At 49.6% G+C, this 12,520-nt stretch overlaps 1 protein-coding gene across 2 annotated transcripts in view; it reads right to left on the reverse strand.

Annotated features, from left to right (window-relative positions):
- LOC139230018 (transportin-3-like) overlaps positions 1 to 9,049 on the reverse strand; it is a 67,083-nt gene extending 58,034 nt beyond the window's left edge. The window contains exons 1-3 of one of the 2 annotated variants that reach the window (XM_070861742.1): positions 8,934 to 9,049; positions 2,655 to 2,779; positions 962 to 1,162 (exon numbers count right to left, since the gene is read on the reverse strand). In XM_070861742.1, coding sequence (XP_070717843.1) covers positions 962 to 1,162; positions 2,655 to 2,771 — 318 coding nt within the window. In that variant the 5' untranslated portion in view covers positions 2,772 to 2,779; positions 8,934 to 9,049. Of the gene's footprint in view, positions 1 to 961; positions 1,163 to 2,654; positions 2,780 to 8,336; positions 8,351 to 8,933 lie in introns of those variants that run through there. The other variant, XM_070861743.1, reaches the window with a different exon arrangement.
- Between the last annotated feature and the right edge of the window lie 3,471 nt (positions 9,050 to 12,520).

A 12,520-nucleotide genomic window follows, 5' to 3' on the forward strand; every position in this document is an offset into this window, starting at 1 on the left:
TAAAGAGGTTTCTCCTGAATCCCTTATTAGATTTATTAGTGACTATCTTTATGGCCCCTAGCCTTGGAGTCCCTCGGAGTTAAAGGCAGTTTGTTACAGTGGTTGAAAGCGGGTAGAGGTGTCTCACAGGGCTCTGTTCGTGGGTCATTTTTATTCATCGTGTACAACAGTGATTTGGATCCAGGCCAAGGAGGAAGCGGTGCCCAAAGTTGCTGATGATACTGAAGCAACAGAGGCATAGTAAACAAAGCCTTGCATTTATATAGTGCCTTTCACAGCCACCGGATGTCTCAAAGCGCTTTACAGGCAATGAAGTACTTTTGGAGTGTAGTCACTGTTGTAATGTGGGAAACATGGCAGCCAATTTGCACACAGCACTGTGATAATGGCCAGATAATCTCTTTTTTTTTGTTATGTCATGTTGATTGAAGGATAAATATTGGCCAGGACACCGGGGATAACTCTCCTGCTCTTCAAATAGTGCCACAGGATCTTTTACGTCCACTTGAGAGAGCAGTCGGGGCCTCGGTTTAACGTCTCATCCGAAAGACGGCACCTCCGACAGTGCAGCGCTCCCTCAGCACTGCACTGGGAGAGTCAGCTTAGATTGATGTGCTCAAGCCCCTGGAGTGGGGCTTGAAACCACAACCTTCTGGCTCAGAGGCCACAGCTGACAACGGCGAGGGGGCGGGATAAGAGAGGGATCCTTTCAACAACCCTGGTAAGCTGCAGTGCCCCCTGCACGGCCTGCCTCCCCAACGCACAGCCCTTTCAAATTTTTGCACATGCACGGTATCTACGACGGAAAAGCCGGTGAGCAGGACTGCTCAGATCACTGTGCGGCCGCGCAGCTTTGTGGGATTGGCTGGGACCTTTATACCCACCGTGAGAGCGGGACAGGAAGCTGGGACCCAAGGGTGGAAAGCCCACACTCTCATTCACTAAAGCACACGGCTCCTACCTGTGTGACGATGGCCTGGGACAGGTCCTTCAGACTCTCCAGGTGGGTGAGCAGTGAGTCGCGGAGCGAGGAGTGCATCGTGGGGGGCAGCTCGTAAAAAGAGTACTGGATTTTCATCTTCATGGTCTGGGCGGCGAAGTAGCACGACTCGATGTCACGCTGGAGACGCAGCAGCTGGTCGGAAATCTGCCACGAAAACATCTGGCCAGAAGAGAAGAGAAGCGACAGGAAGTTGGTTAACGTTTTCAAAACTGTAAAATTAAACAGACCCTCAGGACATAGTGGAAACCTCAAGTATTGATTCAATCAAATGTGCATTAGATAGATTTCCTTCAGAAAATTACATTTGGTGATATATTATGCAAGCAATTTGCGACGAGACGCATGGTGTGGATAGCGAGCTCGGGAGGAACAGGTGCCTTTGGGCCGGTGGTTCCCAAAGTTCTCCACCACTGGGGGCTTTCCTCACCTCATCTCTGGGTCTGGTGTAGACTCGTCGATAGGGATCGATTGCTGTGATTATCACATCACGCGATGGTAAAAGGCAAACTCAAGATAATTCCACATTCCAGCCATACTCCGTGTAAAGAATTTATTCTAATCTTAACTTTATTTTGTTTTGTGAAATTTGTATCCTCTAGTTACTGTCTCACTGCCCAGTGGAAATAATCCATCGCTATTTAGCTATCATAACCTTCAAAGACCTCGATCAGATCACCCGCCCCCCACCACCCCACCAATCCTCTCAGCAGTACTGAGGGGAAAAAGATAGAAACGTACAGCGCAGGAGGAGGTCATTTCGGCTCATCGTGTCCGTGCCGACCGACAAAGAGCTACACGGCCCTCGGTCAGCAGTCCTGGAGGTTACATATAAACCAATGGCAGAAAGGCAATGAACACCCAGCGCAACCAGTCCGCCTCACACAACTGCAACACCCCTTATATTGAAACATTTTACACTCCACCCCAACTGGAGCCATGGGATCCCCTGGGAGAGGCAAAAACCAGATAAAAACCCAGGCCAATTTCAGGAGAAAAAAATCTGCATAAAAAATTCCTCTCCGACCCCATCCAGGCGATCGAAACTAGTCCAGGAGATCACCCTGGCCATATTCGATTCCCTGTAGTACTTATCTTTATATCTGCGCCGGCCAACAAAAGGTCATCCAGTCTAATCCCAATTACCAGCTCTAGGTCCGTAACCCTGCAGGTTACGACACTTTAAGTGCCCATCCAACCATCTCTTAAAAGTGGTGAGGGTTTCTGCATCCACCACTCTTCCAGGCAGCGAGTTCCAGATCCCCACAATCCTCTGAGTAAAGAAGCACACCGCCACTCACAACCCCTCTAAACCTTCCACCAACCACCTTAAAACTCTACCCCCTTGTAACAGACCCCTCCACCAATGGAAATAGACCTTTACTGTCCACTATATCCAGGCCCCTCAATATTTTGTACACCTCAATGAGGTTTCCTCTCAACCTTCTCTGTTCCAATGAGAACAAACCAAGCCTATCCAATTTGTCCTCATAATAGAGGGCATTGTAGCGGTCGGTATGGAGTGTTGAAATTCTGATAAGTCAATGTAAAACAGCTAGACTTTCATTCCTAATCATTTACCATATGCAAACCAACACAAGCCTGGACCATGTGCCTATGAATCACACATTGTTTCACTGAAACACCTACTTACCGACTTCTGGAATTCACCCAGCCAGGCAGAGGCCCTCTCTTTACCCTGTGGGTCTGGATGATGGTACAAAGCTTGAACAGCTTGGTAGACCGAATCTAAACTGACCTCCCCCTCCATCCTGCGACCTGGAATCCAACAGTAACAAAACGGGTAGGTTATTACACGAGCTCGTCACGCAAACGCTTTCCTCCTTCAGGGGGCATCGTACCTTGCTGCGTGGAATGCTCCGGCCTGACCAGGGCAGTGCAGGAGTGATTGGCTTCCGGGGTTGTACTGATCCTTCTCGGTAACCACCCTCTTATCACCTGAGCAAAAACTGGCATGGCACGGACTCACCCTCCACACGGGGACAAAACAAACAAGTGCCCCCTCGCCTGCTGTTCCTGCACTGTGCAACCAGGCCAGCCATACTTGATTCAGGAAGATTTGAGCATTTGTATTTGTGCATACCGTGAAGCTTCATGGTCAGCCTTGGCTCAATGGATAGCACCTTCGCCTCAGAATCAGAAGGTTGTGGGTTCAAGTCCCAGAGACTCGAGCACAAAAATCTAAGCGGACACTCCAGTTTTGTGCTGAGGGAGTGCTGCATTCTCGCCTTGCAGACTAAATGGATCGAGGGGTATGGAGAGAAAGCAGGAATGGGGTACAGAAGTAGCATGATCAGCCATGATCATATTGAACGGTGGTGCAGGCTCGAAGGGCCAAATGGCCTACTCCTGCACCTATTTTCTATGTTTCGGTTTCTTGCGGATGAGACGTTGAACCGAGGCCCCGTCTGCTCTCAGGTGGATGTGCAAGATCCCATGGCACTATTTCGAAGAGGAGCAGGACAGTTCTCCCCGGTGTCATGAGGCCAATATTTATCCCTCAATCAACATAACAAACAGATTATCTGGTCATTATTGCTGTTTGTGGGAGCTTGCTGTGCGCAAATTGGCTGCCGCATTTCCTACATTACAACAGTGACTACACTCCAAAAGTACTTCATTGGCTGTGAAGCGCTTTGGGATGGCCGGTGGTCGTGAAAGGCGCTATATAAATGCAAGTCTTTCTTGTTTCGGGGCCACATAGAAAACTGCACCCCATGTTTCTGTAATTTGTGTATGTGTCAAGTTACTGATAGTAACAGGTGTTCAGATTCAAGATTTCTTTACCAATGAGCAAACAGCAAACCTTTCTGAACCTCCAGGAAACTTAAAACAGAACAGACCAGCAAATAACGAGCAAGCATAAAGAGGATCTTGGCCTCATGGCTGGATTTCCAGGGCTCAACGCTGGTGCTCCTGGGGCTACAGGTTGGACACCCCTGTAGGAATATATCAGGGGACCAAACACCGATTGGACTCATAACAAAGCTCTCAAACACACACATGCACTCCCGCAGTAGGGACTCGCATGCATATACCTGTCCAGATGCAGCAGAGTGCCATGTACACATAGTTATCTGCAGTGGGGCCCCACACACACACCTGCACGGGTACAGCAAGACCCCACATCCTCACATACACACACCTGCATAGGTACAGAGAGACCTTATGTGCTCACACACACCTGCACAGGTACAGCAAGACCCCACATTCTCACACACACACCTGCACAGGTACAGCAAGACCTTATGTGCTCACACTGGTACAAGGCCCCATGTGCGCAGTTACCTGCACAAGCGCAGCAGAAGCATCTTTAGCTTTAGTGAGCAGTGTTTTTTTTGGGGGTAGCCAGTAATCTATGTCAGTGACCAGATTACTGTACCTTACACACAATAAGAAATAGCTGGTTCCAAGCTGCAAGTCAATCCAAGAGGTACAAGTGGTTTATGATATCAAGCCCATCGATTGAATTACATTCTCATAATTCAACGCCATTGTTACCAGTGTCAATATTAAAGGTTGCCGTCAACATAACTGAAATTATTGACATGGTCACAGTGCCAAAGCACGCAAGAGAAATTCTTTATAGTCCGATAATGGAACCCTTGACCTAAGTGAGCACAGAACAGGCTGCAAAGTGTCAGTGTGTGTAACGTGCACACTAAGGCTGTGACTTCAGCTGTCTCCTCCCCCTCAAAAAGACTACCACGTGTCTTTACTTGAGCCTGGCAACATGGGCCTTGTGTGGGAAGGCGGAATGGAAGGCTGCAGTTCACTGTGAAATCCAAATAGTCCCCAGGGTCAGAAGGTAGGGAGTGAGGTGCCGCAGGGATCAGTGCTGGGGCCTCAACTATTTACAATCTATATTAATGACTTGGAAGAAGGGACTGAGTGTAATGTAGCCAAGTTTACTGATGATACAAAGATGGGTGGGAAAAAAAATTGTGAGGAGGACACAAAAAATCTGCAAAGGGATATAGACAGGGTAAGCGAGTGGGTGTTGGTCGTGGATCAGCCTGCAGAAACTCACCATCCAGCCTCACAACACGATGAAGGGTCACTTGGGCAAGCTACGACACAGCCTATGCTGGTCCCAAGACAATGGAAGAGTGCTGGCAAAAAATAAATTCAAATAATCCTGTAACCAGACAATTCTTCACTAAAAGCCCACTAATCACACTGGTGGAAGTATCCCTGGAGAACATAAGAAATAGGAGCAGGAGTAGGCCATGCAGCCCAGCGAGCCTGCTCCACCATTTAATAAGATCATGGCTGATCATCGACCTCAACTCCACTTTCCCACCCGATCTCCATATCCCTTGATTGCCCTAACTCCAAAGATCCATCTATCTCAGCCTTGAATATTTTCAGAGACTCAGCAACCACAGCCCTCTGGGCAGAGAATTCCAAAGATTCACCACCCTCTGAGTGAAGAAATTCCTCTCATTTCTGTCTTAAATGGCCGACCCCTTATCCTGAGACTGTGACCCCCGGGTTCCAGACTCTCCAGCCTCCCTGCATCTACCCTGTCAATCCCCTTCAGAATCTTGTATCTTTCAATGAGATCACCTCTCATTCTTCTAAACTCCAGAGAGGATAGGCCCATTCTACTCAATCTGTCATCATAAGACAGCCCTCTCATCCCAGGTATCAAACTAGTGAACCTTTGTGTGCCGCCCCCAAGATGTGCAGCATAGCACTGAATGCACAACAGAAGCAAATGGCTCCGTACAAAGGGAATCTGGTGATAGTCAGGCTGTTGGAGCAAGCTTTCCGACATCATGAAGAAAATACAACTAAAACCTTGTGATCTATGAACACAACCAACCTCCACCCCTGACGAGCAGCTTATCTGAACTCAACAGATTCAATGCCCTAATGACATTCTATTTACTATACAGACACTGCTGGTCTTGTGTGCTGGAGGCTCTTGATGGACTATTTCCATCCTGCCTGGACTCATCAGTCACAGCACCATGACCACCTCACACTGCCAGAGCTGTAGCATTACCAACACACAGACATTCAAGCTGGACCCCCTTTACTCGATGTGAACGAGTGGGGTTTCAGTAACGAAATATAATGTGGCCCTTGCAACATCATATGGTCCTTTACAATGTCACATTTCCCTATGCTGGAGTTGGCCTTTTCAAAACTGTAGTCCATTTGACACTATTTTGCCAGTCGTGGCAGCCCTTTCTCAAATGTATTGGCCCGCCTCTATATCCATAAATATCCTACTTCCCAAGTTGTCTCCATTTTTAACAGCCCAATTAATTCTGCATCGATTGCCTTTTGGGGCATTGCATTTTACACCCTTATGTTCCTGGTTCTAGATTTCCCCACTACAGGCATGCCCCCTCTAACTTGCCAATTCTCCTTAGTTAAAACATCTCAATTAAGATCACCCCTTAACTTCATCTCGACAGCCCAGGATTTACCAGCCTCCCAATGTCACCTCTCTTCCCTGTAGGTGGCAACTTTTGTTGACATACAGTTCAATGGGAAACGGAACCTAGCAGTAGGCCATTCAGCCCCTTGGGCTCACTGCATCATTCGAGCAGATTGTGGCTGATCTATACCTCAATTCTATTTACCAAACTTCGTTCCATATCCCTTGATACCCTTACTCAATAAAAATCAGTCGATCTCAAGTTGGGGGGGGGGAGAAAGAAAGAGAATTCCATATTTCCACTATCCTCAGTGAATAAACGCTTTCTCTCCTTAATGGGCTGAGTCTAACTTTAAGGTCGTGCCCTCTTGTTCTTGATTTCCCCCATCAGAAGAAATGGCTTCTCTGTATCGATCTATTGAATCCTTTTAACATTTTAAACACCGCAACAACTTGTATTTATATAGCGCCTTTAACATAGTAAAACGTCCCAAGATGCTTCACGGCAGTGTTATAACGACAAAACAGATACATGTGACACTGAGCCACACAAGAAGAAATTGCGGCAGGTGACCGAAAGCTTGGTCAAAGAGGTAGGTTTTAAGGGGCGCCTTAAAGGAGGAAAGAAAGGTAGAGAGATTTAGGGAGGGAGTTCCAGAGCTTGGGGCCCCATGCAGCAGAAGGCACGGCCACCGATGGTTGAGCGATTATAATCAGGGATGCTCGATCAGAACAGTCAACTTTCTAAACTCACGGCAATACAGGACAAGTTTATGCAACCTGCTCTTATAATTTGAATCCCTGGTATCATTCTGGCAAATCTGCTCGAAGGTAAATATAGTCTTCCTGAGGTGATATGCCCAGAACAGAGCCCAGTACTCCAGATGGGCTCTGACCAAGGCATTGTATAACTGAAGCATCGTAATCTTTGTATTCAAGGCCTCTTGAGATAAAAGCGGTTAGCTTTTTTTGATGCACCTTGTGCACTAGCTTTGAGAGATTTATGCACCTGGACATCCAAAGCGCTTTGTTCCTCCACAGTTCCTCATCTTCCACCACTGATGGAAAAAAATCTGATTTGTGAGCTGGGGGCCTCGGCAGCTGAAGGCACGGCCACCAATGGTTGAGCGATTAAAATCGGGGATACTTAAGAGGGCAGAACTGGAGATGCATACTTATCGAAGGGTTGCAGGGCTGGAGGAGTGAGGGAGCGAGGCCATGGAAGGATTTGAAAATAAGGATGAAAATTTAAAATTGAGGCGTTGCTGGGAGCCAGTGTAGGTCAGCGAGCACAGGGGGTGATAGGTGAATGGGACTTGGTGCGAGTTAGGACACGAACAATGAGTGTATTGAAGGTTAAGATAGATAGGTTTTCGGGCACAAGGGGAAATCAAGGGATATGGGGACTGGGTGCGGAAAGTGGAGCTGAGGTTGAAGATCAGCCATGATCTTAACGAATGGTGGAGCAAGCTCGAGAGGCCAAATGGCTGTATATTCTTATGATCATGACCCTAGCTCAGAGGGAAAGCTCCACTGCCCCATTAAAAGGCCAATGAGCCTGTAGGCAAAGACACTGGAGGCAGAAGCCGGTTGCTGGATGGCAGACAGAGAGGAGAATGGGAGGGGGAGGGGAGGGGGGGGGGGGAAATCAGCAGCATTGGGGCATCGTGATACCAAGGCAACCAGAGAGGGAATGGGATAGAAACATAGAAAATAGGTGCAGTGGAGCTGCACTCCCTCAATAGCAAGAATGTCCTTCCTCAAGTTAGGAGACCAAAACTGTACACAATACTCCAGGTGTGGCCTCACCAAGGCCCTGTACAACTGTAGTAACACCTCCCTGCCCCTGTATTCAAATCCCCTCGCTATGAAGGCCAACATGCCATTTGCTTTCTTAACCACCTGCTGTACCTGCATGCTAACCTTCAATGACTGATTGATGGGGAGAGAGGTCTTACCAAGGCAACGGCAGTGCCACAGCAACCAGAGGGGGCATGGGATGGAGGGGGTGATACCAAGGAAACACTAGAGCCATAGCAACCAAAGAGGGGGCATAGGATGGAAGGGGTAATACCAAGGAAACACTAGAGCCATAGCAACCAGAGAGGGCATGGGATGGAGAGAGTAGTCTTAACAAGGCAACGGCGGTGCCATAGCAACCAAAGAGGGGGCATGGGATGGAGGGGGAGGCGGTGATACCAAGGCAACACTAGAGCCATAGCAACCAAAGAGGGCATGGGATGGGGCATTGATACCAAGGCAACGCCATTACCACAGCAACTAGAGGGGGCATGGGATGGGAAGAGTTGATACCAAGGCAACCCCGAAACCATAGTAACCACAGAGAGCATGGGATGGGGGGGGGGGGGGAAGAGAGGGCTACCCTCACGACCCGTTTCTCGAAGGTTCTAGACGTTTCCAGGCCCAGGATATGATTAATAATGCACGCGCGCCTTGTGCAGTAGGATGAGCCCTGGTGAGCAGGACTTCCTCTTCCTCTCCCCCCAGCCCCAGGCTCACCCCGCCGTGTCTCTCTCTCTCCCCCGGGGCCCGGCCGCCGCTCTCCCGCTCCCGCCGCACCAACCGTTCGGCTCCGCTTGCCCCGCGCCGCCTGAAGACCGCGCCGCCAATGTCCGCCCCCCCTTGCCGGCAATCACTCCCCCGCCATTGGTCGGCGCTCCGAGCCACTCCCCCGCCATTGGTCGACGCTCCGACATCCTCCATCCGTATTGGTCCGCGTAGCCTGACTTCCCCCAACCCCTGCCATTGGTCCACGGCACCACCCCCCCCCCCTCCAATTGACGCGCCCTCGCACACCACCCGCCAATTGGCGAGGAGTCGGCGCCCGCCGCATTCTCATTGGCTCGCGCCCGGCAGCCCCCGCCCCACCACCTCCTGTTCATTGGTCTAGCCGCGAATGATGGACGGGCCGCACTCCCTTCCTGTTGGCCAGCACCGACGTCAAACAGCGCCCCGCCTCCTTCGAGACCGCCTGTTGCACAATGTGAGGGTCTGCGGGCACAGGCTCTCCTGATCATTGGGGAGGGGTGAGAGATGGGGAACTCGGGGGAGACGGATCACGGTCATTTAAGCCTCCCTACAAGGTACATCCTTGGAGTGGATGATCTCCTCATCCCCAATAAACCGGTTCACAATCCGCATCCAATGCCACATCTATGGTGCGGGGGGGGGGGGGGGGGGGAGTAAGGTCACAACTTGGGCTGGGGCGCAGGCACTTCGGCTGGGGGAGGCAACACTTGCGCAGGATATTTAGGCACTTCGGCTGGGGGAAGGCAGTACTTCGGCTGGGGGAGGCAGCACTAGCACTGGTGTAAGGAGGCACTTTGGCTGGAGGAGGCAGCATTTGCGCTGGGGTACAGGAGGCACTTCGGCTGGAGGAGGCAGCATTTGCGCTGGGGTACGGGAGGCACTTCGGCTGGGGGAGGCAGCACTTGCGCTGGGGTACGGGAGGCACTTCAGCTGGGGGAGGCAGCACTTGCGCTGGGGTAAGGGAGGCACTTCGGCTGGGGGAGACAGCATTTGCACTGGGGTATGGTACTTTGGCTGGGGGGAGGGATGCACTTACATCAGAACATAAGAAATAGGAGCAGTAGGCCATACGGCCCCTCAAGCTTGCACCACCATTCAATAAGATCATGGCTGATCCGATCATGGACTCAGCTCCACTTCCCTGCCCGCTCTCCATAACCCCTTATCCCTTTATCGGTTAAGAAACTCTGTTTCTGTCTAAAATTTATTCAATGTCCCAGCCTCCACAGCTCTCTGAGGCAACGAATTCCACAGATTTACAACCCTCTGAGAAGAAATTTCTCATCTCAGTTTTAAATGGACGGCCCCTTAATCTAAAATTATGTCCTCTAGTTCTAGTCTCCCCCTATCAGTGGAAACATCCTCTCTGCATCCACCTTGTCAAGCCCCCTCATAATCTTATACGTTTCGATAAGATCACCTCTCATTCTTCTGAATTCCAATGAGCAGAGGCTCAACCTACTCAACCTTTCTTCATAAGTCAACCCCCTCATCTCCGGAATCAACCTAGTGAACCTTCTCTGAACTGCCTCCAAAGCAAGTATATCCTTTCGTAAATATGGAAACCAAAACTGCACGCAGTATTCCAGGTGTGGCCTCACCAACACCCTATATAACTGTAGCAAGACTTCCCTGCTTTTATATTCCGTCCCCTTTGCAATAAAGGCCAAGATTCCATTGGCCTCCCTGATCACTTGTTGTACCTGCATACTAACCTTTTGTGTTTCATGCACAAGTACCCCCAGTTCCTGCAGCAGTTTGCAATCTTTCTCCATTTAAATAATAACTTGCTCTTTGATTTTTTTTCTGCCAAAGTGCATGACCTCACACTTTCCAACATTATACTCCATCTGCCAATTTTTTTCTCACTCACTTAGCCTGTCTATGTCCTTTTGCAGATTTTATTGTACCCTCCTCACACATTGCTTTTCCTCCCATCTTTGTATCGTCAGCAAACTTGGCTATGTTACACTCAGTCCCTTCTTCCAAGTCGTTAATACAGATTGTAAATCGTTGGGGTCCCAGCGGCACCCCACTGGTTACTGATTGCCAACCCGAGAATGAACCATTTATCGTAACTCCCTGTTCTCTGTTAGTTAGCCAATCCTCCATCCATGCTAATATGTTACCCCCAACCCCGTGAACTTTTACCTTGGCACTTGCGCTGTGGGGCAAGGGACATCAGCTGGGGGAGGGATGAACTTGCGCTGGAGTACGAGACTTTGGCTAGGGGAGGGATGCACTTGCGCTGGGGTAAGGGACTTCGGTTGGCACTTGGTGGCTTCTGGGGAGATCTATCCTCTGTGGCTTCTGGAAGTCAAAGTTGATCGAGTTACAATTTGCGAAGTCAGTGAGAACTTGGGCTGGGCGGTTCCAGTTGCACAGTCCAGAGAAACTTCAGGGTGTGGCTTATCCTCTAAGGGGACCAGAGACAAGAAGCTGCCATTTTTACAGTACAAAAAACGCATCCTTTCTATAGTGCCTTTCACGACCCCCAGACGTCCCAAAGCACTTTACAGCCAATGAGGTACTTTTGAAGTGTAGTCACTTGTAATGTGGGAAACGTGGCAGCCAATTTGTGCACAGCAAGCTCCCACAAACAGCAATGTGATAATGACCAGATAATCTGTTTTTGTTATGTTGATTGAGGGATAAATATTGGCCCAGGACACCAGGGAGAACTCCCGTGCTCGTTTTCAAAATAGTGCCATGGGATCTTTTACGTTCACCTGAGAGCGCAGACGGGGCCTCGGTTTAATGCCTCATCCGAAAGACGGCACCTTCGACAGTGTTGCGCTCCCTCAGCACTGCACTGGGAGTGTCAGCCTAGAATTTTATGCTCAAGTCCCTGGAGTGGGACTCGAACCCACAACCTTTTGACTCGGAGGAGAGTGTGACACCTCAGTGAACTGTGTTCCCATCCGGCAGTGCCGGAGCAGAGCTCGGAACGGGTAGGAAGTCAGGCGGCACAGCCGGCAGCGTCCAGGGCTCAGACCGAGAGAGGGGAATGGCCAAAACCTCACTGCATCACCCATTATCTGGGGCTTCACGCTGTGGTGAATGGGGAATGATAATTCACCAGCCTCATCCCTGGACTCACCTATAAGGCTCTTCATCTCAGGGTTGTACCTATAATAGTTGTGTCTTCTTCGTTTTCAGTCACTGTGCCAATTATGATGAAATTCTTCCACGAAGCCTTGAGCTTGTCGTTATAAGCGGGAGTCTTTGCTCCCCCGGAGGCTCCATTTTGAAGAACAGTATCCACTGCAACAGGCTTGAAGTCCATCTGTGCTACGTTGGTTGGCCTCAGTACACCACCCTGAGTAAAGTCAGTATCGTTAATCAGTCACCCCATTACCGGAAGGACGTGATTGCACTAGAGAGGGTACGGGTTTGTTTTCTTTGGAACAGGCAAGGCTGAGGGGAGACTTGATTGAGGTGTATAAAATTATGAGGCGCCTAGATAGAGTGGATAGGAAAGACCTATTTCCCTTAGCAGAGAGGTCAATGACCAGAGGGCATAGATTTAAAGTAATTAGTAGAAGGTTTAGAGGGGA

This window comes from Pristiophorus japonicus, chromosome 19 (genome assembly GCF_044704955.1).
Source record: "Pristiophorus japonicus isolate sPriJap1 chromosome 19, sPriJap1.hap1, whole genome shotgun sequence".
Taxonomy (NCBI): domain Eukaryota; kingdom Metazoa; phylum Chordata; class Chondrichthyes; family Pristiophoridae; genus Pristiophorus; species Pristiophorus japonicus.